General features: G+C 51.3%; 1 protein-coding gene across 4 annotated transcripts; it reads left to right on the forward strand.

Moving 5' to 3' along the window:
* On the forward strand, positions 1-27,400 carry UBIAD1 (UbiA prenyltransferase domain containing 1). Of its 4 annotated transcripts, none has more exons than XR_004423905.1 (3): positions 1-846; positions 15,245-15,348; positions 27,296-27,400. XR_004423905.1 is itself a non-coding variant. In XM_033115121.1 (2 exons), the coding sequence occupies exons 1-2, from the start codon at positions 318-320 to the stop codon at positions 8,608-8,610; spliced, it is 1,017 nt and encodes a 338-aa protein (XP_032971012.1). In that variant the 5' UTR covers positions 1-317; the 3' UTR covers positions 8,611-10,520. The 4 variants fall into 4 exon arrangements, 2 of the variants coding, with proteins under 2 accessions (XP_032971012.1, XP_032971013.1); XR_004423904.1 differs by lacking the exons at positions 15,245-15,348; positions 27,296-27,400 and adding exons at positions 7,645-7,816; positions 8,123-8,262; XM_033115121.1 differs by lacking the exons at positions 15,245-15,348; positions 27,296-27,400 and adding an exon at positions 8,123-10,520.

Below are 27,400 nucleotides of genomic sequence, written 5' to 3' on the forward strand. Positions count from 1 at the left end.
GCGGGCGCACAAGATGGCGGTCCCGGTAGTCCCGAGGAAGTGTGTGCTTCTCGGCTTTGGGCTCTAGCGCCGGGCTGGGGTCCGGAGACAGGCTTCGCCCAGGTGACAGGAAGCCCGAGCGGTGCCACCCGGCCTCGTGGGTTGCCAGGCCCGCTCGCTGCTGCCCCGGGGCCCCGCCGCCTCCCCAGCCCTGCCCCGGGGCGGAACCGAAGAAGGTCAGGTCCGGCGGTCCCACCCCGCCCCTCCTGGTCCCGCGGCAATCGCTGTTCTGTGCGTGGCTCACTATTAACATTTGAGCTCAGCCACGTGCAGCCTCCATGGCGGCCTCGCAAGTTCCAGGGGAGAAGATTAGCATCCGGACGGGAGAGTCGGCCAAGGCCGGGGACAGGGACCTGCTAGGGAACGACTGTCCGGAGCGGGACAGGCCCCTCCAGCGTTCCTGGAGGCAGAAGTGCGCCTCCTACGTGCTGGCCCTGCGGCCCTGGAGCTTCAGTGCCTCACTCACCCCGGTGGCCCTGGGCAGTGCCCTGGCCTACCGATCCCAGGGCGTCCTGGATCCCAGGCTGTTGGTGGGTTGTGCCGTGGCAGTCCTGGCTGTGCACGGGGCTGGCAATTTGGTCAACACTTACTATGACTTTTCCAAGGGTATTGACCACAAAAAGAGTGATGACAGGACCCTGGTGGACCGAATCTTGGAGCCCCAGGATGTTGTGCGGTTTGGAGTCTTCCTGTACACTTTGGGCTGTGTCTGTGCCGCTTGCCTCTACTACATGTCCCCTCTGAAACTGGAGCACTTGGCTCTCATCTACTTTGGAGGCCTTTCTGGCTCCTTCCTCTACACAGGAGGTAAGAACTAGCAGGTTTCCTGTGCTGGAGGTCTTAGTTGCATGTGCTAGAAACTGCTGCTTTGTGTAGGAGTTATAGGGTTAGGGATGATGGGTCAAAGATTCTTTTCTCAATTAGGCCACTTATGTGAAATCTAGATTGTGTGGATCATGTGGATTATTTTGAAAATTGTAGTGGGTTGAGAAGATCCTGGCTTGGCTTTTGGATGTTAGAAATGAAAATTTTTATATGTATATTATATAGCTATATCTCTATATACACCGGGGGTGCCAAAAAAGTATATACAAGTGGACAATTTGGTCAACATTGCTCAAGCAGTAGTTCTCTGTAATCAGCAGTGTCTGGACGCCGATGGTAACCACTTTGAGCACCTCTTGTAATTGCAGAAATCAAATGTGACTTGTATTCATCTTTGTTATCGGTAAATATTATTACAATTTTAATACCGTTTTTCTTTCTTGAAATGTGTATACATTTTTTTGGCACCCTCTGTGTATATATACATATATATGGAAAAATATATGGATTTTTTTTGTATCTAGTTCCTTTTTGTAGGTCATATATTATCATGCCACAGTTTCAAATTTTAGTGGAATTAACTTTGATGAGCTCAAAATTGTACAGCTAATACTTTCAGCTAGTTTGCTAGGTGACTCCTTGCAGCAGGCTGAGCAAGGCAGTGCTGGCCAGGTGACTAAGCCCTATTTATTGAGTACCTGTTATGTGCCAGCACTGCTCTATGTGAACACAGCAGCCACAGATCCCTGCTCTGTGGAAGTTATATATCCTGAGGAGAGACAGAAAGTAAAAATAGTAAATTATAGTTAGGTTGACCAACTGAGTCCTGGTTTGCTCAGGACTGAAAGGGTTCCCAGGATGTGGGACTTTGGATGCTGAAACCAGGAAAGTTCCTGGTAAGCCAGTTGGTCCCCTTATTATGTTATATGAAAAGACGATTCGTGCTTTGGGGGCAAATAGTAAGTAAAGCAAGGAAGGACACAGCAAGGAAGGAGGACACCGCTGACTAAGTAATTTGATCAGGGAAGGGCTCATCAGAAAGTTAACATGTGAGCAAAGATTGAAGGAGGTGAGAGGTGGGGAGGGGGTCTAAGCAGTTACCTGGAGGAAGAGTGTTCCAAATCTTGGATCGGCAGTTGTCAAAGGCTGTAAGGCAGGAGTATCTGTGAAAAGTTTGAGGAACAGCAGAGTCCAGAGTGTGAATGAGGGGGAGAGGAAGGAGGTAAAGTAAGAGAAGTCCATTTGGGGAGGTCACGGAGGAACAAAGATGATGGAGCCTTAGTGTTTGAGAAGAATCATCTCTCTGGCTGAGGTATTGACAATGGATAAAGGAGAGCAGTCGAGAGTAGGAGCAGGGAGATGGAAGAGGAGACTGTTGGCTAATCCAGGCAAGAGATGTTTAGCGGCTTGGATCAGGGTGGTTGTAGTGGAAAGGGAAGAAGTAGTCAGATTCCAAATATATTTTGAAGGTAGGCAGGGTTTGCCGACAGACGGGATGTGAAGCGGGAGAGAAACAGAATGAAGCGTAACTCAGAGGTTTTGGCCTGAGCACCTGGAATAATGGAGGTGATGTCAAGTAAGATAGAGAAGGTTGAAGATAGGTTCTTGGAGACAAAATTGACTTCGGACATCTTAATGTGTTGTATCTCCAAGGGGAGATGTCAAATGAATAGTTGAATGTAAGAGTCTGAGTTCAGGGGAGAATCTGAGCTGCAGATATAGATGTTAGGGGATCATTGGCATATAGATAACGTTGCACAGTGGGGTGCGATCGCTGGAGGAGGGAGTGTTGATAGAGACGTGAGGGGACCAGGACTGAGCCCTGGGGTAGTCCAACATTAAGGGGTAGGGAGAAGAGAAGGAATAGGTGAAGGAAACTGAAGGAGCAAACAGAAGAGAAAGAAGAAAACCAAGAGACTGGTGTCCTGGCAGCCAATTGTAAAGAGTTCAATAAAGGAAATCAACGGGGTGCTGTACTAGAATGCATATGGTGGTGGCGGAGGAAAGACTTTCTGTGAAGGTGACACTTAGAAACTAAGACCTGAAGGAGAAGGAGCTAGCCCTGGGGCAGAATCGGGGTCCGATTCAAGTGCCAAATCTTTCAGGGCTGAAGGAACAGCGAATGCCAATGCACTGGAGTGGGGGAGAGCTTGGCATCTTCTAGAATCTACCAAAAGGCCAATGTGCTCAAAAGGGAGAACGGAGATACAGTTGGAGAGGTAGGCAGAGGCCAGATCCTGCTGGTCTTCCAGGGCCTCAGTTTCCTCTACTGATTGCTCCTCACTCCCAACCTGCAGGCTGAGTCCTTGGACCTCTTTCCTCCGTCTCCATTTCCTCCCTTAGTGATTTTAGCCAGCCTCATGGCTTTAGATGCTATCATATCTATTGAGCCGGTGACCCTCAAATGTATCCATCTGGCCCAGATTTCTCCACTAACGTCCAGACTCATATTCAGCTTCTTATTTAGTAACTTCTCTTAGAGGTCTCCAGGCATCTCAAGCTTAATATGTCTGAAAGCAAATTCCTGATCTTCTCCCCAAAGAAACCTACTCTCCCTATAGCTCTCCCCATCTTATTCACTGGCAGCGTCCTCCTAGTTATTCAGGATAAAAATCAGGGCCATCACCCTGACTCTTCTTTCTCACATCTCACTTCCAGTCCACCAGCAAATCCTGTGGACTTTACTTTCAAAATGCGTTTGGGATCTGACCACTTCTCACCACCTGTCACCACTGCCACTCTCATCTCCCTCAATTATCGTGGCAGGTTCTTTACTGATCTCTGTACCCACTCTTGTCCCTTTGAGAGTGCTCCCAAATCAGCAGGCAGAGTAATCCTGTTTAAACATAAGGCAACCACTTCCATCCTCTGCTCAAACTTCTCCAATGGCTCCCATCTCGTTCAGAGTAAAGGCCAAGGTCTTTGCAATGATTCCCAGGGTCATTGTCTGCCCATCTTCTCCCATCCCCCAACTCTGACCTGCCCTTCTTTTCTCCTGCTCACGGTGCTCCAGCCACACTGCCCTCCTGGCCCTTTATAGATGCTGTTTCCTGGATTTGAAACACTCTCCTCCTTTTATCTGTTTGACTCCCTTTCTAACCTCTTCTATTCATTTGCTCAGATGTCAGCTATTTAGTGAGACTTTGCTTTCTACTCTGTTTCAAATTACAAAACAAGCTTTTTGCAGCAGCTGAAAAAAAAAAATCACACACACACACACCCTGTACTCCCCCACAATACCTTCCCTATTGCTCTTCTCTGCTTTATTTTCACAGCATATACTACCTTCTAACATTCTGTTTGTTAAGTATCCTCCCCCTCAGACTATATGTTCTCTGGGGGTAGGGATTTTAGTCTCTGTTCTCTGCTGGACCCATGGTGCCCAGAACAGTGGCTGGCATGTAATTAGTACTTAATATTCACTGAAGGAACAAATGGGGAGACATTGAAATGTAATGAGCAGAGTAATGACTTAATCTGATTTTATGGGGTTTTTTGAAACATCGACTTTGATTGATATATGATGGCATCCTGTGAAATGCACAGATCTTAAGTGTTACAGTTTTGATGAATTTTGACAAATGCATATGGCTGTATAACCCACACTGCTATCATGATACAGAACATTTCCATCATCCCCAAAAGCTTCCTTGTGCTTCCTCCCCGTCAATCCCCCACTCTTCCCACCCCTGTGCAGAGGCAACCACTGTTCTGCTTTCTTTCACATGGATTTGTCTTGCCTGGTCTGGACCGTCATGTAAACAGAATCATTGAGTATGGATTCTTGGGCCTGGTTTCTTTTGCTCAGCGTGGTGGTTTTACGATTCATCATCCTGTGACGCGATTCATCATCCAACCGGCAGTTCCTGCATTGCTGAGTAGTATCCACTGGATGGACATACCACGATTAGTTTATCCGTTTTCCTGGTTCATGACATTTGGCTGTTTCCACGTTTGGGCTCTTATGTCTGAACTTTCATATTTAAGTCTTTTTTGTGGGCATTTGTCTTCCTTTTTCTTGAGTAAATGCCTCAATGGAATTGCTGAGTCATAGGGTGGATGATGTTTAACATGCTGAGAAGCTGCCAAAGCAGTTTCTGAAAGGGTTGTACTATTCTGATCTTCACACCAGCAACCTCTGAGACTACCAGTTCCACATCCTTGCCAACATTTTGATTTGTCTTCTAGAAGATTCATCGGGCTGCTGTGTGGAGAGCTGGTCCAGTATTTCGCTGTGCTGGCTCATTTGGAAAATAGTATTGGGATGGCTGGGAGTTCCTAAAAGTAATCTCCCAGGCGGGCCACATCTCTGAATCAGGTGGAGCACGCGTCTGACACTCAGGACACTGAGCTTTCTCCCAAGGGCTCTAGCATTTCTTGTGTCCGATAACCTCTGAGAGGTTGCCAGACCTTTCTCATCCTTAGAGGGGCATGTGGTTGGTTTTTGTGGGGGAACTGTTGAAGATGGCGGCTTATCTTGGCACAGATTTCTGTTCAGCATTGCTCACATCATTTTTTGCTGGGTGATCTAAGGATTTTGGATAGTCTAACCAGAGGTCATGCCTTTAGAGCTGTTGTATTTTCTTCATAGCCAGAGCCCTTAAGTCTGCTTGGAGAGCTAAGAACGTAAGCAGAAGAAAAGCAGGCAGCTGGAGGAGAAACTTGCTAGATCTGTGCTGGGAGTATTCTTGCTCGGCATTCCTTGGGCAGGAGGACAGTCGTCCCCCCTTATCTGCGGATTCGCTTTCTATAGTTTCAGTCTCCCGCAGTCCACCGTGGTCCAAAAATATTAAATAGAAAATTCCAGAAATAAATAGTTTATGAGTTTTAAATTACATGCTGTTCTGAGTAGCATGATGAAATCTCGCGTTATCTACTCTGTCCCACCCAGGATGTAAACCATTCCCTTGTCCAGCGTAAACACTCCCCTCCTGTTAGTCACTTAGTAGCTATCTCGGTTATCAGAGCGACTGTGGACGTATCGCAGTGTTGTGTTCAGATAACCCTTATTTCACGTAATAATGGCCCTAAAGCAGAAGAGTGGTGATGTTGGCAATAGGATATGCCACAGAGAAGCTGTAAAGTGGTGCCTTTAAGTGAAAACGTATGTACAGTATGTCCAGGAAAAAACGTGCTATGTATACGATTCAGTCCTATCTGTGGTTTCAGGCATCCACCTGGGGTCTTAGATGTGGATAAGTGGGGACTACTGTAGTCCCCTAGACATGTGAGAGATTGCAAGAGACATCTGTGTACTAATTTAGAATTGGAGCTGATGTTCTGCTTGAGAGAACTTGCCCCTGGAGGATATGTCCTCAAATAACCACATTATTTATGAAAACACTGCTTGGGGAGTACAGAACAGCTGGCTGCTTGTTGGTGGGTATGAGGGGCCATGCCTGTGGTACACTTTCCTGAGGATGCTTCGTTCTAAAGAACCAAAGATGGTGTTTGGCACCAAAGAACCCCAACTAGATGGAGGGCTTACCAGCGCCATGGTGATAATCATTCTGCAGTACGTACAGAAGTGTAGATTTGATGATCAACACGCTGGACACTTTCAACTGTTATCTGTTAATTATATCTCAGTAAAGCTGGGAGGGGAGAAACAAAATGCAAGGACCTGCAACTACTAGTGTGAGGGTAAACTTGAGCCGAATCTTGCGCTTTGGCCGCCATGGCTTTAGATCCCCATACAGACTATTGTCCCTTGTCATTTCTGGCTGGTTACAATGCAGTTGATTACCAATAGTTTTCCTTATTTCCTGATCCTGAGGCCATGCCTTGGTCTGGAGGGTTCCCAAGCTTCTGTGCAGTATACGTGTGGATGACCTCTCACCCGTTCCGCGCTGCTTTACTCTGAGGGGGCACTTTTCCTCACCTCCATCCCAAATTCCGGGTGCTTGTTACTGTAGCTCTGTGTTCAGTACAGCCTTTGTGCCAAGGGTTGGGGTGCGAGCTGTGAACAGCCAGACACAAGGCCCTGCCCTCATGGAACTTAGGCTTTGTTGGGAAAGACAGTGATAAAGTAACGAGAAGTGTGATGACATTTATGGGAGTGGAAGCAGGGCACCATGGGAACATACAGCAAGGGGACCGAATGTGCTATGGGGGCGAAGGAAGACTGCCTTGAGGAATGGTCTTTACAGTCTTGAAGGGTGAGTACCGTAGGAGTTAGCCAGGCAATGGAGGGAGGGGGGGTCTGAAGGCCATGCGGGGGCAGGGGGGGAGAGCTCAAGGTGAGGCTGCAGAGAGGCAGGGGGGAGCCAGGTGAAAGAGCGGGCTTTTACCTGACGACTTGCGGATCAGGGTTTTCAGGTGCCCGTTCGAGGAGGGGCACGGTCAGATTAGTAGTTTGAAAGGATCACTTTGGCTGCTGTGTGGCAATTAGGTTAGCAATGGGCGGGGGACATTGTTACGTGAGTCCCCCTGGAAGCCCAGGGACCAATTAGGAGATCCTTGCAGTATTCCAGGCATAACATAACCAGGACTTGGGTTTGGGGAAGGAGTGAGGTGGGATGCAGTGTGCCGCGGGGGATGGAGAGAACCGGGCAGGTTTGAAAGAAGCGGATTGGGCAGGATTTGAAGTAGATGAGCAGCACCGGAGGAGCAGTTGGGGAAGACTTAGGGTTTTAACGGAATGGGAAGCAGAGAGGGGAAGCTGCCTTGTAACTTCATTGTCTTAGCTGTTTTACTCATCATGCGGGTGAAAGTGTCTTTATGTAGAGTTTGAGATCCCTGAAATTTCACTGAGATTCACTGGGGGGTCTTCAAAACCAGAAGATGCCTGCAGAGATTGCAGAGGAAGGAGGCAGAAAACTAACAGACCGAGCTGGATATTCTGTGAGGGCTGCTCTGATGGTGTTACCGACAGAAGCTGGTGAAGGGTGAAAGAAACGGAAGAAGTGGATCGTAAGACCATCTAGGTTCTTCATGGGCTCGCCCACTGACTGTGAGTGTAGGGGGAACCCATTGCTCTTGTTGCAGGACTTGGTTGGGGGACAGTAGGAAGGAAACGTTGGGTCTGACTCTGAAACCTCCCTGGGTGCTGAAAGATTAGTGTTCTCTGTACCTCCGTGGCATTGCAGAAGAAATCAGGTTTTGCACTGGTGGGGAAGAGACCTCAGTGAGCGCCTGCTCCCCCGTGTACGAGCTCACATTTCCGGCCAGAAATGGCCTGCCTTTGACTGGGGAACAGCCCCTCAGTTGCCAGCCCTCGACCTCACTCACACCAACTCTCTGGGTTTTCCGGCTGTAGGCATTGGATTCAAGTACGTGGCTCTGGGAGACCTCGTCATCCTCATCACCTTCGGCCCACTGGCCGTGATGTTCGCCTACGCCGTCCAGGTGGGGTCCCTGGCGGTCTTCCCACTGGTCTACGCCATCCCCCTCGCCCTGAGCACGGAGGCCATCCTCCATTCCAACAACACCAGGGACATGGAGTCCGACGGGGACGCGGGCATCGTCACGCTCGCCATCCTCATCGGCCCCACCTTCTCCTACGTGCTCTACACCACGCTGCTCTTCCTGCCCTACCTGATTTTCAGCATCCTGGCCACACACTGCAGCATCAGCCTGGCCCTGCCCCTGCTCACCATCCCCATGGCCTTTTCTCTGGAGAGACAGTTCCGAAGCCAGACTTTCAACAAACTGCCCCAGAGGACCGCCAAACTCAACCTCCTGCTGGGGCTCTTTTACGTCTTTGGCATCATTCTGGCACCAGCGGGCAGTCTGCCCAAACTCTAAGGGGACAGGGAGCTCCCTCAGCCACACGCGCCCGTACCTGAGCAGTGTAGCTGAGGAGGGAAGGTGATTTGGCACCGAGGGACCTAAGGATGCCTTGTGAACGCCCACCTTTTTTTTTTCTTTCTCAATTTTTACATTCTTAATGGTTTGTTTTCGTTTTGTTCTGTTTTATGGGGCATCTTGAAACCACTCTGGTATCAGAAGAAGGTGAATTGGCTGCATGGCCCTTGTTTTATTTATAATTTCCACTAGAGGGTGTTGTTAGGTCACTTTAAAGTGGACTAAAAGGCCCTAAGACTGCGATGGAGCTGCCTGGTGCCTGAAATAGCCATCACAATGGGTGAAGTGGCCTCCTGTCATCTTGTCTTGCAGGGGACGCTAATGGCTCGCGTCAGGCCCAGCGACACCGACACCGGGAGCACCTGTCTTTTACTCGGAGCATTTGGGTGCTGAAACACACTGCCTGAGACAGAAAGTCCCTCATGAACGGGCCAACGTGGCTCCCAGCTCTTAGCCTCAGTTGTGATTCAGAGGCTTTGCCCTTTAGCTCTCCTTTCACTGATTGCCACAGTTAAGGAAGTGTCACATCAGCCCGCAGCAAGACAACCGAGCCAGGGACTGGGAAGGAAAAAACAACCCCACCCTGGAGGCAGCTGAGAAAATCACTCTGCTTTGCAATAGAAATTGGTAGGACAGCTGTTTCCGCTTTGTAGAATCCACTAGAATGACAGGAAGGTCTCCCAGCTCTTCCGGTAACTATTAGGAGCCCTGACACTGCAGAGGCACTGCTGTCCTTTGGGCGTCCCCGCCCCCATCACCTTTCCTAATGTTCCCCTATGCCTACCTTTTATTTCTGTTGGGTTCCCATTTGGGTGTCTCCCCCCCCAACCCCCATCGCAGAGCCTGACTATTTGGGCAACAGCTCAGCTATGTAGTCAGGGACAGTTGTCACTTTCCACAGAGCCACAAGATGAACAGACCAGGGACATCAGCTTTTCCGTGAAGGAAGAAGCCGCTAGACAAACCGGCCTGACCCTGTTCAGCCAAGTGACAAGCTCTGCCAGGGAAGCAACTGTGTCTTCCTCCTTGAAGACGGATGTGCAGTATTGACCTGGCTTCTCCCAAAGGCTTTCCAGTTGCCTTGTGCAAAGATAGTTGGCACCCAGAACGGGGGGAGTCCAGAGCTGATCGAAGCTGCTTTCCATTTCATTGCCTGTGAAGTCTAATTTCTGGGCTAGAATTGCTCAGTGCCATTTGGTCCAAGGCTGAAATAGATTGAGGCCACCGTGGTTATATTGTCCTGTTGTGACGATAGCCATTCTGATAGGTATTTTAGGGGCTCAGCCTGCAGAAAATGACTAGTTCTTAATCCTTAAAATTAGGCTCATTCTATGATTTGGCTTCTTGAGTTAGAATGGATCAGCTTCCTCGGAAAAATCGTATTTGGAAATTGCAGAAGTTCCTCTGAAGTTACAGGTGGTTTGTCTGCAGGGATCCAGATTGTCACACAGTGGTCAGAGCCTGGGAACAAGCGCAATGGCCCTTGTCTCCTTCCCAGCACCAGTTTTGTTTCCTGCCAGGCTCATGGCATTGTGGTGCTCACAGGGCTCCTGCCTTCCAACACGAGCCCTCGGACCCCTCCTCAGAGCAAGCTCACCCCGGAGCCTGTAGGACCGAGAGCTTCCTGCGTCCCCAGACTAGACCCACCTTTGGAAGCACTCCTGTCAGGGGTGTCAGCCTCTGCACTGTGTTCTGGTGCAGATTTTTAATGCAGATTTTTATATATAAATATTTCTAAAAGGCCAAATTTGGTGCCAGGTTTGATATGCAGGTCACCATCATTTGTATTATATCCCCTGATGCAATAAAGGTTTTCTTTAGACTTGTTCATTAAAACACGTTTATCAGTTTCTAGTTTTTCTCTTTGCCTTCTTCCTATTTCTTGTCTGACTGTCTGATTATGAACTCTGATTCATACATCTCAGGAGACCAGCACAGGGACTTGGGGACATTCAGTGGGGGTGGGGGTGGGGTCCATGATCTTTGGTGATGAATTTGGGTAGGATTTGACCAGATATGATGAGCCTTTAGAAAAGACAGTAGGGACCACTCGCAACCAGTACGGATTTGCCAAGAAGCAGGCCAGATTAACCTTCCTTCCTTCTTTCCTATTTTCAATTTTCTTTTCCTTGGAAGGGTCCCTGTACTGATAGATTGAGAACATGGAGTAGATGGTGTCCGTTTGGGTCTCGCTAGGCATTTGACACTATAACCTTATGCACACAGCACAGGAACGTGGAATGGATGACAGTCTAATTAGATGCATTTCTTTCTTTTTTTTTTTAGAGATTAGGAAAGGGGAACAGGACTTTATTGGGGAACAGTGTGCACTTCCAGGACTCTTTCTCCCAGTCAAGCCGTTGTCCTTTCAGTCTTAGTTGTGGAGGGTGCCGTTCAGCTTCAAGTTGTTGTCCTTTCAGTCTTAGCTGTGGAGGGCGCAGCTCGGCTCCAGGTCCAGTTGCCGCCGCTAGCCGCAGGGGGCACACCCCACCATCCCCTGAGGGAGTCGAACTGGCAACCTTGTGGTTGAGAGGATGCGCTCCAACCAACTGAGCCATCCGGGAGCTCAGCGGCAGCTCAGCTCAAGGTGCCGTGCTCAATCCTAGTCGCAGGGGCGCTGCCCACCATCCCATGCGGGACTCGAGGAACTGAACTGGCAACCTTGTGGCTGAGAGCCCACTGGCCCATGTGGGAATCGAACCGGCAGCCTTCGGAGTTAGGAGCACAGAGCTCCAATCACCTGAGCCACCGGGCCGGCCCTAGATGCATTTCTGGGAGACTGAACAAGCTGAAGGAGAGAGCTGACTGCTGAGCGTGTTGGTGTCACTGTCATCGGGGAAGGAGCCTTTAGTAGCCCGTGTGCCTGCCCTCTGCCCTGGGCCTGGCTGGGTTCCACACCTGTTGTCGCTGACTGACGTGAGGCAGCCCAAATCGCAGGTTTTGTAAATCTTGGAGGGAGAGCTTATAAAATGACAATGAATCAAAAGGCTGCTTTGATGTGTCAAAGGGAAAATTTAGCATGAGTTAATATAAGGCAATATACTTGGGTCCCAAAAAGCAATTGTATCACATCCAAAGGGGAAGTTCCCTGGGGTGACGGCAGTAGATGCGGTAGGTATGAATTTTATCGATGACTCTGGAAGTTGAACCTCAGTCACCTCTTTGGGTGGCTCCCATCCCTGTAGGATCCCCAGGACTCCTGTGCCTCTGTGGGGCCAGAAGCCAGGGGTATTGGCTTGACCCTTGCTCCAGGTACTCGGTATCTGTAAGGCCCTTTCTCTGCTACTTCATGCTGGGGTTCGGCCCTGGAATCTACCCTTGTTTCTTGCACACTGTTCCAGAAGCGTTCAGAACGCCTCTGACAGCAGCCCTCTGCTGCCGAGGTCTGTGGGCCTGCAGGGCACTTGTCCCCGCCACCCCATCCCCGTGTCAGCCCAGCCTCAGGGAAGCGCCCATGCTCTCCCTGTTCGACCTCGTCCACCTCCCGTACTCAGCTTTTTCCTCCTTCCCCACCCCTGGCAGGACCCATGCTCAAAAGCCCACCCAGGGGGCGCCTGGAGAGGCCCCACGCTGGCCTCTGGAGTGGGGTGAGGAAAGAAGATGCAGGTCATCGTTTATTGTCGTCCTAACACTTCTGTCCACTCCCGCATTAAAGCAAACGAACGAAAATCGGATCCTGTGACCTGGCCAGAAGCTCTGTGAGTCGGTAATGAGCTCTGACTTCATGAAGGCGAATATAATCCACGATGGAATTCGTAGGAGACTCGTGTCCTAACAAGCAAGACGCAGGTTCTGCCCACCTCGTGTTGTCAGACTGCACGTGGAGGGCTGGGTCCGTTTCTGGGCACCTTTCCGTCTTTCTTAGTTTCTTTTTTCTTGACATAGCAAATGTGGTAATAGATTAAGGGTTTAGCATAGGTAGAATGCACTTGGATTTCAGTAAGGCATTTGACAATGTGATACGCAATGTGGAATGGATGAAATCCAGTTAGAAGAACATTATTTCTGTATGCACACGCGTGTGTTTTCACACTGGCAACAGCTGCCGTAGAGGTTTTATGGCTCTCGGTATGGAAACCATGTTTTGAAGATGTTATTAACTGACTGGATCTTGTCTAGAAAGCACCAGGCAAACTGGTAAGAGCACTTAAAACCATGTCAGTGTGGAAAGGAGACTCAGGAGAGGGCCGTCTTGGGGAAAAGAGAATGCGCTTTTTTTTTTTTTTTGGTATGTGTGACTTCAAAGGTAAAAGTAGACCAATGAGTGGAAGTTATGTAGCCCCAAGTTTAAGCTCTTAGATGGGGAAGAACTTTCTAGCCATTAGAGGAATCCGCAAGTGAGATGTTTGAAACATCCCAGTGGGCGGTGAGTGCTTTGTGACGAGAGGCATTCAAGCGAAAGGCTGATTCCTTGTCGAGACACTGAAGCGAAGAGTTGGATATCGAGAGGGGGTCTATGCGAAGACCTTCGGGTTCTTCCGATCTTGTGATATGGTTGTTCTTTTATTAAGGGATTGCCTCACACCTGCCCCCGGGGTTGGGAGGACAGAGTACAAGAAACAGGTTACGTTGTTGTCTGTCTGCTCATTTCAACAGGCACAGCTGTGATTGATATTCCTTTCCCTTTTAAGATTTCACACACACACACACACACACAGAGTTGATTTCTTCCTCAAAAGCCTTTGAAGTGAGGTTGATGACAGCTCCTTTCCTCTGAGCCCTGCCGACCACTCTGCTGCTAATGGACTGTCAGCCTCTTTCATTCCGGGCTCCAGACTGCAGGCTGGTGGAAATGCAGTGCCTCTGGCAGGAACCAGGCACTTGAGTCTCAGCCAGTTGACATTTGTGATTTGCCCGTCTTCAAATTGGGACAGCTCTCCCACCGTGAGGGGGTGGTATAAAGCAAGTCAGGTCCCCTGCCTGAAGCCGTGGCAAGGGCCAAGTCTGCGCTCTTCTGCTGGGCCTGCACACAGATCCTGGGGTTGGGAAAGGCTATAATTGCGAGGCACAGACCCCTTCGGTGCCCCTGACGCTCCTCGGGAATGCACGAGCTCAGGGAGGGTCTCGAGGGTCAGGACAGTGAGGGTCTTGATCCCATGCTCTCAACCAGGTTTCAGGGGTAAAGGGAGGTTGCTCTGAGAACCCCTGTGATGCGAATATGTCCAGAGGGTCAGCCCTCTGTGTGGTGTGACTCTCGGGCCACCCCAAGTCCACACGCCTGCACTCCTGCCATATCCTCGTCCGTTTCTCCCCCAGGCTGCCTTAGAAGTGCCCACTTTGGAGTCACAGTGGATTTCAGAAGGAAGGTCACAGCATGCTGTGTGTGTCACACATGTCAATTGTCAGCCTCCCCCAGGAGATGGTAGCACTCGAGCGCAAGGACCGTATCTGTTGTACTTACCATCCTAGATGAGCACTAGCGCAGTGCTTGGGGTGACAGAGCAGGCGCTCAGTCAGGGTTGTTGAAGGACCGAGTTACCTGGGAGTGGCTGGGCCTTCTAGGGCAGACGGACAGGTGTGAGAGTTTGGACCATTGCATCACGTCTACTGTCCCTGAGCAGTCAGGACAGGTCAGTTCCACTTGGGGTTGGGAGTGGAAGGGAAATAGGACAGTAACTCTTAAGATGTGTTACAATCCAGCTCATCTTCCTGGCACATGGTGGCCTCTAAAGAAATAAGTATTTGTTGAACAACAGTAATAAAGTGCCAGGAAGTGGTCAGAAAGCTTAAATACATTCTTTTAGTCCTCATAACAAGCGCATGAACGGGGATATGAAGGTCTCTTTCATAAGAGAGGAAATTGAGGTGCAGGGAGCTAATTAAATTTGCCCAGGGTCACCCAGCTCGTAAGTGATGGAACCATGATTCAAAGCTTCGACTGTTTCAGTACAAGTTCTGCTCCTCGTGTCCGTCTGTGTACGCCCTGCATAGAAAGGGGGTCAGGGGCCCTGCAGTGCCTTGTCCATGGGGGACTCAGGCAGTTGGTCTGCCCTAGGGAGGGGGAGGTGGCGAGAAAGGGGAAACAAGGCTTATGGTGGTGGGTGCCTGAGAAAGGGGCTTCAGAAGCATCAAAGAGTGACACAGCCTTCACACTTTCCCTGGGCCCACCAGTGCTCTCAGGCAGGGGCTCCTGGAGGGACTGGGATGGCTGCAGGCCCACAGAGGGGGCACAGGGCCTGGGGAGGTGGTGCCCATTGGGGTGGGAGAGCCACCTTGCTGTGGTGCTCCCACGTGGGAAAAAGAGCCTGACACCTGGCAAGAGGAGGTGCCACGGGCCCCGTGGGTTCTGCCCTCAGCTTTGGCACTGCTCTGCTGCCCTCTCATCTTCCAGAGGAGGTTCACTCAGGCCCTGTGCCCTGTGCCCTCCAACTCCCGGCTGTGAGGGAATAATTCAGCCCACTTGTCTAGCCTGTTCTGGATGGATGGAGGGGCTAAAATTTCAGGTCAAAGCCTACCCATCCCTAAATAATGAAGGGTGACCACTGCCACGATGACACAGGAAGGTCCATTCTCAGGTTAAATGTCTACTCCTGTTCCCCCATCTGCCTACCTTCCTTTTCTTTGTTTCTTGCAGTCCTCACCGGGTCAGGGTGCCCACATCAGCAATGTGGGTGACTGCTCCCTGGGAATGTGCTGGCCACCTGGGGGAGTCTGAAAGAGCCCCTCCCCACGTTCAAGGTAAGCAGCACCAAGAGCTACTAGGGACACAGAGACTCCCTCTTTGGGCTCAGTGGGAGGAGGCTGACACATGTCAACTATAGAATAAACACTGACAAACAGTGAGTTGAGGGTAGAGATGGGAGTGCCGGGTGGAAGTAATCAGGAAGGCTTCCAGGAAGAGGTGACGATGAGCCGTGATCAAGGCTTCTAGGAAGAGGTGGCCACGAGGGTGATTGTTTCCTTGGAAGCTGAGGTGCTGGTGGACAGCTGCCTGCAATTCCTCCACCTGGGGAAAGTGTCCTGATTTCTGCCTGCAAGTGTGGAAATTTTCCTTAATCAACCTCTCTGGTGGCACAGCCAGATAACTGCAGCCATGAGGTCGGTGTGCTAAGGGCCATCGCACCACTGTCAAGGTCAAAACCTGAAGAATGAAAATCCCTGCCACTTCCTTGCTGAGAAACAAACAGAAGGAATGGTTGGGCATTTAATCAGCCAAGGCTGCCAATAGCTAATCAAGATGAATGGCTCTAAGAGACGAGGCCCAGGGGAAGCAGCGTCGTGTTAGGGGAATGGGAAGACGGCCTCCGCTCCGGGCAGCACTCAGCCAGGGAATGCCAGGCGACGAGGAGTCCGGATCCAGGGGACATGCTGAGCGGGTCAGAGGTCACGACTGGCACCAACTGGCACCATCTAGGGCCTTTCAGCTGATCCTTCCCCTGGCCAAGAACCCTGACCTACTGAGAGCTTGCTCTGGGCCAGCTCTGTCCCAGGACTCAAGATAAATGAGGCACACCGCTTCCCTTTAAAGACTCCCAGTGAGCTGGTGGCGAGATCACATATACATAAGTCATTCTGCTGCCATCCCAAGTGTCATAAGAGAGGCTCAAAGGCTGTGGGAGCATGACAGTGGCAGAGATGAATTTCTTCTCGCTCCATTGTTCCAGAGCCTGCTCCATTCACTGCTTATGACAAGAGCCTCCTTCCCCTCTGTGTTCTGACCACTGATTGTCTCTGGTGCCCCCTGCAGGCAGCTGCAAGGCTAGTCAGTCATTTATAATTAATTGAGTAAGTACTACATGACAGCAGTTGGCTCTGGTCTGGGGTCTAATGGTGACTAAGACCCAGACCCCATCCTCAGGAATCTTACAATCCCAGGGGAAAGGCAGATAAACAGGCTCTCATGTCACTCGTGGACCTTGACTGCTACAACACTCATGGAGTCTGACAGTGCTGGGCTTAAGTCCAGGTATTACTCGTCCACTGGATGCACTCAGCCAAGCTGTGGAACCTCTGGGAGCTTCCAATTCCTTCTCTGCAAGGGAGGATGATAGTATTTGCCTTGTAGGGTAGTGACATTAAATGAAATATCATTCCTGGAGTACGTAGCATGGTGGCTGGTACGTAGCAGGCACTTCATAAAGTGAGTCCCCTTACCCCTCTTATTGATGAATATTTTGGAGTGTTCGTGTTTCTGTATAACCTCAGGCTTGCCCACGACAGGGCAGAGGACCACGGCTGACATGATGGTGTTCTTCACAGTGCTTGCACAATGCCAGGTACTTTCCTTCAGTCACTCAACAAACATTTATTCAGCACCTGCTAAGAGCCAGGCACTGTTGAAAACTAAAAATAGAAGATGAACAAGAGACCAGGACCCCGCACTCATGGAGCTTATAAGATAGTAAGGGAGACAGAAACAGAAAGGAATTCTTCATTGTGAAACTGTGTGTTGTGTGTGGGGGGTCCCTTTGGATTTCCTGGGGAACTCTGCTCTGGCACCCACACAGGGTCCTATAAGGAAACTGTGGGATGACCCAACTGGAGCCTCCCTCTCAGGGAGAGGCAGACCTGGTTGTGGGAGATTAGAGTCCCAGTGGTGCGTAAGGGAAAGTTGCCCCTCCCCTGACCACAGATCAGTAACCCTGAGGTTCTGGCACTGGGGACAGAGGCTGTCACGGTGACTTTGCATTTGAACGCCCCACGGCCCAGCCCAGGAGCCTGACCATTGAGCAGGTAGAAGAGAGTATGGAGAGGCAGATGGTCTTCTGTATGGTTGTGAGTGGCCTTGTCATTCAGAGGAGCTTCAAGAATCTCTAGGGGAATGAAATTTTAAGGGGGTCGAATTCCCTGAATGTATCCTGGGGAGAGGGAACATTATCTCCTTGGATTCCCATCAAAGTTCAACAAGGGAAGGACATCCCAGAAAGCATCTGAAGTCGTTTTACCAGGATTGTCATCATATTAAAAAATGTTTCCCCATATGCATGTGCGTACATATGTGTGTGAACTTGTGTATAAGTGGGACACCTGCCCCCCCGCCCCCGCACTGGGGCAATTATTATTCTGGGTATCAGCAAGAGCCGAAAATTAATGGAACCCAATGCAATGAGCGACACCTTGTAAAACAATCTCAATTACCAGATAACCAATCTCTGTGCAGTTCCAGAGAGGATAAAAGGAAAACCTCGGGGACTGTGAGCAAATGATAGCCCGGAGCCGGGGGCAGAGGCAGGGAGATGGAGCTGTTTGTTATCCTGGCAGCTCAGAACAGAGGCTGGGCATGGGGATGGCTGCTTGGCTGAGAAGAGCCATTCCTTTCCCCAGAAGGGCCAGGAAGGGGATGGAGCAGAGCAAAGATAACCGAATTAGTCAAGTGGGGAAGAGTGCTGTGTAATCTGTCCCCGGGGTCATCTGGTGGCTGCAGCTCATCTGGCTCTGCCTGAGAGCCAGGGGAAGACCTGCTTCCCCAGGAGGGTCCCCATCTCCTGGGAGAGGCCAGGCTCTGCCCTGGAAACTCCATTGCCCACCCTGGGTGATCTGTGATCATTGTTCTCTAGTCCCCCTGGGCAGGTCGGGTGTTGTGGCCTGGATGGCTATTCCTGGAGGTGGCCTGGGCTGCTGCAAGGAAGGTACCCTTGCATTCAACCCCCTGGGGTCTGTCCTGAGATGGAGAAGTTGAGGGAGTGATGGCATGACAGCAGCCCGTTCACACCACCTAACGTCCATCACAGCGACAGTCTGGGTTCTCTGGGTCTGAGCGCAGCATGCGGTTCACCATGCCCTCCTCCAGCGGCTCTCGGCCCGGCCCCGCGCCCGGCCCCCACGGCCCTGAGAGATGCGCGCTCGGCTTATTTCATGGGCGGAGTGGCTATGTGACTTGCTCAAGGTCACATAACCACGGAATGGCAGCACCTTGACCTGAATCAGCTCTTTTCTGACTCTAAATGCAGCCCTCATTTGGCTAAAAATCTTTTTCATGTTCAACACTTCTTTCCTTTGAAGGAAGAAAAGCATGATGGGTTATATTTTTTTAGAAATCTCATTTTCAATTTAAATCTCTTTTAAAATGTTGAAAGAACCAGAGCTGCCTCTCTCGTATTGTCTTCCTCTCCCATTCTCTCTCCTGCTTCTCCTCTCACTTCCCTTCCCTAACCCTTTTCATGGCTCCCCCGAGTGCCCCCTGCACACGGGGGCTTCTCTTCCTGGTTGCCCTGGGTGCTGGCAGAGGAATAGAAGAGGTAGGGTTGAGGGACCTCATGAAAGAGAGGATCTTGAGGTTCCCCGTTTGAGAAGGGAACGGATGATTCTATTTGCTCTGACCCCGGAGGTCATCCGCCAATCTGCAGCAGAAGCGCTGCTCCTGCACATTTGGTAGACCACCTCTTCAGGCGTGAGCAGCTTAGACAGAATCGCATACGGGAAGCACACCCCAGTGTCTCACCACCCTCGTTCTCAGTCCTGCTGTCTGGCCTGAACTAGGTTCACATGTATGTATCACCTCTGAGACACATAGCAATTCCGTGATGTAGTTACAATAGTTCTCATCTTATAGGTAAGGCAGCAGGCTCCTGCGGCAGGGTTAAGCTCCTTGCTCTCCGTGACTCCAGGCAGATACAGCCGGCGAGGGTGCAGAGCCAGTGGTGAAGCTGGGATTAGAAGCTAGGCCCTTTGACTCCTAACTCAAGTGCATCCTGACCTCTGTCCCAGTCTCGAGAAGCAGGACCGAGATTGGAGGGCTGTGGCTTCCAGGTCCCTCCTGAAACGGGGCCCAGCCCAGATATGAAAAGCAGGCAGAGAGGCGGGCCTGATCCAATGGCTCCCCGGGTAAGGATAAAGCAAACAAGCGAGGAGCCGCTGATTGGGAGATCATCTCTCTAAGAAATGATCAAGTGCCAGTTGCGTCTGCAGCTGCCGGGCTGCAGCTGGGCCCCAGTGCTGACGTGCGCTACGCCACAGATCCGCACTGGCACCGTCTTGTTGGAAAAACAGATGTTATTGTCCTCCGTTCCCATCCCTTTGTCCCTAATAGGCACTTAAGCACAGGGGGGGAATTGGAGAAATGGAGACATAATCATGTGTCTATTTCAGACTCTTTCCGGAAGCTTGCACTTCTGTGTGACTTGGGGTTTGGGATAGAATGGGTGCAGAGAAGGACCTCCTCCTCCTGCCCTGAGTGTCCTGGGCCAGCCTTGGGGAGGAGCTGCCCTGTTGGCCCCTTGTCCAGGCCACTAAGTGCTGAGGACCGGTTCTGGGTGGAGGTACCTTTCTTCTCTCCTGGGTCGACCACCGGGGGTCCCTAAGCTGATGGTGGAGGAAGGAATAATGGGGACCTCAGACCATTTGCCTTGACTTTCAGAATTTGGAAAGTTGGATGAGGTCCAAGACTGAAGAGATTGAGGTCTTGAGTTCCACTCTTGTTTGGGATTCATTCATTCATTCATTCATTCATTCATTCATTCATTCATTCATTCATTCAACAATCTGCTGCTGCTGAGCACATTTGTAAAGGCTTAACCCTGCACCTGACAGCAGTGTGCTGGTTTGCAGGTGAAAACTTTTCATGGGAAGAACAGTACATCCTCTTTCATCAGGTTGCTGTGGCTATGATTTAATGGGAGCTCAGAGGCTCTCCTGCACCTAAATATCTCTGAGGCAACCTGCCCAGGTGTCTCGAATCCCACCATCAGTGAGTCCTTTGAAAGATGGCATTATATTTCCCAAAGGTCCTTGCTAAAATACAGGCGTATAACTGAGGAGGGCTCACAGAGGGAACAAAAATCTTTCTGTCACTGTAGAGAACAGAGGATGGGGTCCAAAATGAATCCTACACAAGATGGGTCAGTTTTGATGAGAGAAAGATGAAAAGAGAAATGTCCAGTCCATGGGCTGCTGCCCTGGGAGGAGGGCCTGAGGGGCTGCAGGATAGGAGGATGTAGTGCAGGGGATCCTGCCGACTTCGCCAAGTGTCACGCGGGGCGGCCTGCGGGGTCTCTGGTCCCGCTCCCCACACAAGAACGCAGGACATGGCTAGGCCAAAAAGGAACACCCACGGAGCCATAAGTAGGGGAGTCATATCTCTATACTCTCACTGGCGGCTGGGTTGGAGACACAGGAACCAGGAGCCACACAATTCTCAACCCTCACTGTGCCGCTTGCAGACTCAGCCACCATCTTCTTGCTAGTTCCCCCTTTTTCTGCTAGCAAAGCCACAGCTGTTATATTTGTGGCCAATGGCTCACTGGTTACAGCTGACGGCCACAGCTGATGGCCATTTGATCACAGTCGACGGCCATTTACTACCTGAGCCAACACCTTTCTATGTGAGGCCGAGAGCCTGGAAACTGCTTTTTGGGGCTCTGTCCCCACAGAGGAGGAATTTAGGGGGAGCAGCTCTGAGAGGGATGGGGTTCCACACATCACTGGTTGCTCCGTTCTGCTTTGAGACTGGCAGTGAGACTACAGGATCCCAGCTTGAATGCCCCTGGCTGAAGTGGGGGGTGGGGCGGTACTTTTTATGCTGACCCTCAAACCCCAGAAGCTCAGAGATGGGGCCACCTCTGTCCCCACAGGTGCCTCCATATCTCAGTGGGGCATAAAGGGGCAGAGATGGGATGGAGACAGAGGCCGCAGCATCTCCGACAGCACTGCTGCCTTACCTGCACCACACCCTGCTCTGTGCCCGTCTCCTCCCCCAGCTGGGGTAAGGGGCCGATGGCAGGTGAGCTCAGGCCCCAGCCAGCAGCTTCCCAGGGGCAGAGTGCCCTGGTCCACCGGGACAGCTCTGATGAAAGAAGAGAGACCCCAATCATTGAGTGGGGGAGGAGGGGCTGTTCTGCCATCCCCCCTTTACCTGATGGGTATTAGGGAGCTAATTAACCGGGAAGGTACCCACTAGGCAGAGATGCTCTTTATAACCTCTTCCTACTTAATATTCAGAACCTATTTCACCTCCCTGGAGCAGAACTTCTAAAAAAGTCACATCAGAAAACACATTAGAATGCATCTGAAATGGTTTCCGTAAAGACAATGATTATTGTCTAGTAATGATTCTAGGTGAGCTCGGGCTTACTGAGTACCAGAGCTGAGGGAGGGCGTCCCCCCGCCCCCCGTGACCCACGCACTTTGTCCTCCTCCAGGAAGCACTCAGGAAGGGTCTGCCTGACGTTTCCTACTGCCCTCCTGCCCCTCCCCTCCTCACCGCTTCCCCGCCAGCTCTCCCGACGTCCATATCAGCATTAATACACCATGTAGCTGCTTGCCCCACGCTCCTGAGTGACCAGGGATTGCAAGAGGGACATTGTCCAGGAGAAAATGGAAGGAAACTGCCCGAGCCCCCAAAGGCTTGCCTACTTCTGGGGGGGCTCTTCCCTCCCCTCACTCTTCTGCCTCCCACCCCCATCACCACCACCCTTGCTCCTGTGCTCACATTGCCCCAGGGATGATGCTCAAGGACTCGGGATGGAGAGGAGCCCTGAGAAGTTGGAAGGCCATCTCCTGCCCCCAGGCAGGGACTCCTGATCCAATAGCCCTGAAGGCAGTGAGGGGACCTTAGGCATTTCTCCAGGCTGGGACCTGGGCAGGGCAGGTGGGCCTCTTTAAAGCATGTTCCCTACGGATATACAACCTTTCAAAACTAACCTATGGTGTCAGAAGCCAGGAGAGTGGTTGTCCTTTGCTGGCGGGGAGAGTGGACTTCATGGCACAGATTAAACAGGTACATTCACTTTAGAAGATTCACTGAACTATATACATGTCATGCGGGAGACCCTGCTCGCTGCGCCATTTGTCGTGCAGGGTGTCATGCGGGGTCTCCAGTCCCGCTCCCCACATAAGAACGCAGGACATGGTGAGGCCAAAACGGAACACCCACGGAGCCATAGGTAGGGGAGTGACACCACTATACTCTCGCTGGCGGCTGGGTTGGAGACACAGGAAGCAGGAGCCACACTGTTCGCAACCCTGACTGCACCCCTTGCAGGCTCAGCCACCATCTTCTTGCTAGCCCCCAATTTCTGCTAGCAAAGCCATGGCAGTTATATTAGTGGCCAATGGTTCACTGGTTACAGCTGACGGCCAACTAGCCACAGATGATGGCCATCCAATCACAGTTAACGGCCATTTACTACCTGAGCCAGCACCTTTCCACGTGAGGCCCAGAGCCTGGAAACTGCACTCCTTGCTCTGTCCCCACAATACACTTACAACTGTGCAGTCTTCTGAATGTGCATCACACCCCAATGAATGTTTCCCTGAAAAGCCCTTTGTCAAGTAGAGACTGTTAGTACTTCCACATGATATCACTGACATTAAGTCATCTCTGTTAGGGTGGGATGGCACAGATCGCGGTGGAAATCAGTGGAAGATCCACAGTTATTTTCAACTTGGACTTGGGATGAGGGCGTTACACACAACACTCGCTCCTTTGCAAAAGATTTGCTTCTGGAAGTGTACATGCTCTTGCTAATATTACAATTAATTGGCAATTTCTGAATACATTCTACGCAGCCTGCGGGGTGAGATGGTCCAGAAGCATTCCAGGCGGCAGGGAAGACAGACTGAGACAGGGTAAAGAGTTTGACATACGTCACCTCCTCCCCCACCCCCCGTCCCTTTGTTCAGTGTGGGATATGTCACTGCTCAGGTCGCTGGAACGCACATTTCTCTCCTGCTTTGATGGGCACCAAAGTCAGGTTTTGAATGACAGCCACCTCCTCTTGGTAAGAACGATCAGAAAGAAACTGCCCATTGGAGGAGGGCCCGAGAGCCTGTGCCCGGATTGGTGACTGTGGTACCCCGTTAGCAACAAGCCCCCTTCCCTGTGGCACGCCTCTTGGCAATACACCTTCATCCCACTCTCCTCATCAAGAGGCAGAGTCTCTTTTGCAACTCCTTGAATCCAGGTTAGTCTTTGACTTACCTGGGCAGAAGGGATGCTGTACGACTTCCAACCTCAGCGCCCACAAGCCTTGCAGTCTCTGCTCTCCTCCTGGGTCTCCCCTGAGACTGCCACGTGCAGGAAGGAGTTGGGTTCAGCGTCCTGCAGGGCGAGAAGCCACACAAAGCCTTCCCAGCCGAGGTCCCCAGACTATCCAGCTAACATCCAGCACCGACCACCGGATATGTGCCCGAGACTCATTTTAGACCCTCTGGCTCTGGCCACCAGCTCTCTGCACACGAGGGAGCCCAGGTGAGACCAGCCCAGGTTGCCTACCCACAGAATCATGAGCAGATAAACAGTTACAGTTGTTCTAAGCCACTAAGCTTGGAGTGGTTCTCCACACAGCAATCCCTAATTGACACAGGTACTGACGCCCTTACCTGAGCCCCCGCTGGCCACTGCCAGCATCCTAGGGGACAGGACTGTGCCTTCCAAGGCTCTGTCCATTCTTTCAACTTTGTGCCCAAGATGGGTCTCTTGGCTCATCCCCACCAGTTTCCAGCTGTGCCCAGGGCTCTTTATTAGTTTAATATATGTGGAAGCCTCCAAATAGATGCTAGGGCCCAGGTGGAACAGATGAAATGTGACTAAGTTCTGGGGGATGATTGATAATGAGTAGGGACTGGAAAATCAATTGTGTTAATTCCTGGTCTGTCACTGGGACCGAGAATTAATGAGAAAATCTGTCTAACTTAATGGTATTTACACATTATACAGAGTGTGATAAAATTGTCTGTAGGTGCTGCCTGGCATCCCAATTATACCAGGCCTGCACAGCCCGAGGGGCAGGCAGTTGGGGGCCGTCCAGAACCTGGGCTGGGCAGACGCACTAGGATTGCCGGGCTACCACACTAACCCCGGAGCAGGCCTTAGGCGCCTGCATGGATCTCACCAGCATGGCTTGTCCCTGCCGAATGTGGGCCGTCTACGGGGTGGTATCTCAGGGATTTGCTGGAGGGCACATGTGTGGGCCTGCTTAGAGGAGAACCACTCCAGAAGCCATGTGGGCTGTTGGACAACGGCCAGGGATGGGTGCAGACTTTTCAAAGCATGTGTTGGCATGCTTTGAAAGACACAGGTGGTGCTCTTAAGTCCGAGGTCCCTTCCCCAAGGGACCAGGCCTGTCCTATACCACACCCATCTAACCTGCCACTATTGAAAAGTGCCTGGAAAAGCCTCATGGAAATTTATGGAAGAGTTGGCTTCGGAGTCTGAGTGTTTGCTTCCCTGAAACTCTATAGACCAGGGCTTGTCCTGACGAGGGCTACTGGGGAGACGGTTCCTTAGAACCCCCAACACTTGGTAGTCACCTCCCTGTCTGGTCCTCTCATACTGAACAGGGCTGACCTGGAAGTCCGAGAAGCTATTGCAGAAATGATTGTATTTGTCTTCTGAGGCCCATTCATAAGTAGCCATGGAAGCTTCTGCCTGCTTCTCTCATATCACTCATTCTGAAGAAGCCACCACCACGTGGGGAGGCCCATGTCGGGAGGAGATGAGGCCTCCGCCAGCAACCAGCACCATGGGAGTAGGTCCTCCAGCCTCATTCGAGCCTTCAGATGACCCCAGCCCCAGCCAACGACTTGACTGAAACCTTGTGAGAGACCCCGAGTGAGTTTGCTCCCGAATTCCTGACCCACAGAAACTGGGAGAGAGCATAATTATCGGTGTTTATTGTTGATTAAGCAGCTATCTTTAGGGGTGATTTGTTATGCGGCAGTGAATAACTAATACAGGTCGGGAGGGAGGTAGGAGGGCAGAGCCAGGGGTATCTCACACTGGGGTGCGGAGCTGATGGAAGACACCCTGTGTACCTTCTGCACATAGTTCAAATGAAATCCACTTCCCCAACACACCCTGTGCGTCCCACCTCTGTGCCCGAATATGCTGCTTTCTTTGTCTGGAATGCCCTTCCTTCTCTCCCTCCTCTTCTCCTTCCTCCTCTGTCTCTTTTTCCTCCTGAGATAAACTCCTCCTCAGCCTTCAAGGTCCAGGTCAAATGTGCCCTCTTCTGTGAAGGCCTTCCCAGTCGCTTTTGGGTAGTGTTTGTCACCTTCTTTGGCACCCCCGTGATGCCCTATTTCTGAATGGATGCCTAAGGGGTTGAGGTCAATGACGGACTCAATCAGCTCTGGAGCTTTGAACTTGAATTTCGTTAATCGACTCTGCCCTCCCTCCCTGTTCCCTAGAGGACGCTCAGGGTAAGGGTGTTGAATGAATAAATGAATGAATGAGTCAGCATCAAATGCAGCCTGGGAGGAAGAGGATCCCTGTGAGGTCCCAAAAATGGGGAGGAGGGCGAGCTTGGTCTGGATGAGGGGAAGGGGTGTGAGCCGTTGATTGGTCTGTCTGTGAGTTTCAGGTCTGCTCATCTTAACACCAGCAAGGGGGCTCTTTTCTCTTGCTGCCCCCAGCACACGCCTGGGTCAGGGGAAGAGGTTTTTGTGTCCTTGTCACGCCCCTTTCCGGAACGCTTCTCTTTTTGCCCACTGTCTTTTGTGCCCAACAGGCAGCCCTCCAGAGTTCTTCCTTTCATCCAAACCTGGAAGGCAGAGGAGTGTCAGTCAGACAAATCTGATTTCTAAAACAGGTTTAAAGGTCTTTTCCCAAAGACCCTGAGCTCATCTCTCCGTTCTCTGTCCCTGAAGTGCCAAGGCAGCAATTCAGGTCCTGAATGCCCCAAGCAGGGATGCAGCCAAGTGCTTTACTGCACAGAATGAATTTGTTCTGTGGAGATTCTTTGGCCTGAAGGATAGCTTAATGTCCTTATGTCACGGCCAGTGCTCAGAGACCAGAGAGCTGCCCCACTCTTGCTCCTTGTTTACTGAGAGGAAGGCTGAGGGGGCCTGAGGACAGTGGAGGGGTCACCTGCAGACTCTCATCCTGCTGCTGGCCATCCCTATTTGCAGAGTGCCCAGACAAATAAGTCAACCATCTGAGGTCTTTTTACAGGAAGGGGCAGAGCTGAGATTTGCCCCTTGGCTTATCTGACTTCAGAGGCCCCTGCTCTTGACCATTTGTCCATCCCACCTCAGTCTGGCTCAGCCACTCCAGGGGGAACTCAAGCCCCCAGCTCCCAGTCCATCCAGGGGCCTTGTGGGACTTTGGCAGGACTGAGCCAACGGCTGCGGGCAATGACAGCCTGGGGTGGAGTTTCCTGGGTCCCTGATACACACGGGCTCTTCCAGCTCCCAGAAGCCAATCAGAGATTCCGTGGTTTCCTGATTGGCTGAATTCTGCTCCTGCTGGAGGCCGAGGAGGGTGGTTTGTCGTCTCTGGTTGCGGGGCTTATCTTTTGAAATTCTGCAGTGCGTGTGGAAACCTGTGAACCAAAGGAGGCGAAAGCAAGATTAAAGAGGGAAAGGATTAAGATCTACAGGCTCCCTGTGCCCTGCAGAGCCTCTCTTGCAAGCAGCACTGTGATCTCTCCATTAGGCAGCCCACCAGCTGCCAGCTCTGGTGGTGAGAAGGGCTGGGCTCCCCACCCCAGCCTTGAGTCACCAAGAATATTCGGGCACAGAGGTGGGACGCACAGGGTGTGTTGGGGAAGTGGATTTCATTTGAACTATGTGCAGAAGGCACACAGGATGTCTTCCATCAGCTCCTCACCCCAGTGTGAGATACCCCTGGTCCTGCCCTCCCATGTCCCTCCCCACCTGTATTAGTTATTCACTGCTGCATAACAAATCACCCCCAAAGATAGCTGCTTAATCAACAATAAACACCGATATCTTTGCTCTCTTCCAGTTTCTGTGGGTCAGGAATTCGGGAGCAAGCTCACTCGGGGTCTCTCACAAGGTTGCAGTCAAGACGTTGGCTGGGGCTGGAGTCATCTGAAGGCTCGAATGAGGC

The sequence above is a fragment of the Rhinolophus ferrumequinum genome, chromosome 9 (assembly GCF_004115265.2).
Source record: "Rhinolophus ferrumequinum isolate MPI-CBG mRhiFer1 chromosome 9, mRhiFer1_v1.p, whole genome shotgun sequence".
NCBI classification, from domain to species: Eukaryota; Metazoa; Chordata; class Mammalia; order Chiroptera; family Rhinolophidae; genus Rhinolophus; species Rhinolophus ferrumequinum.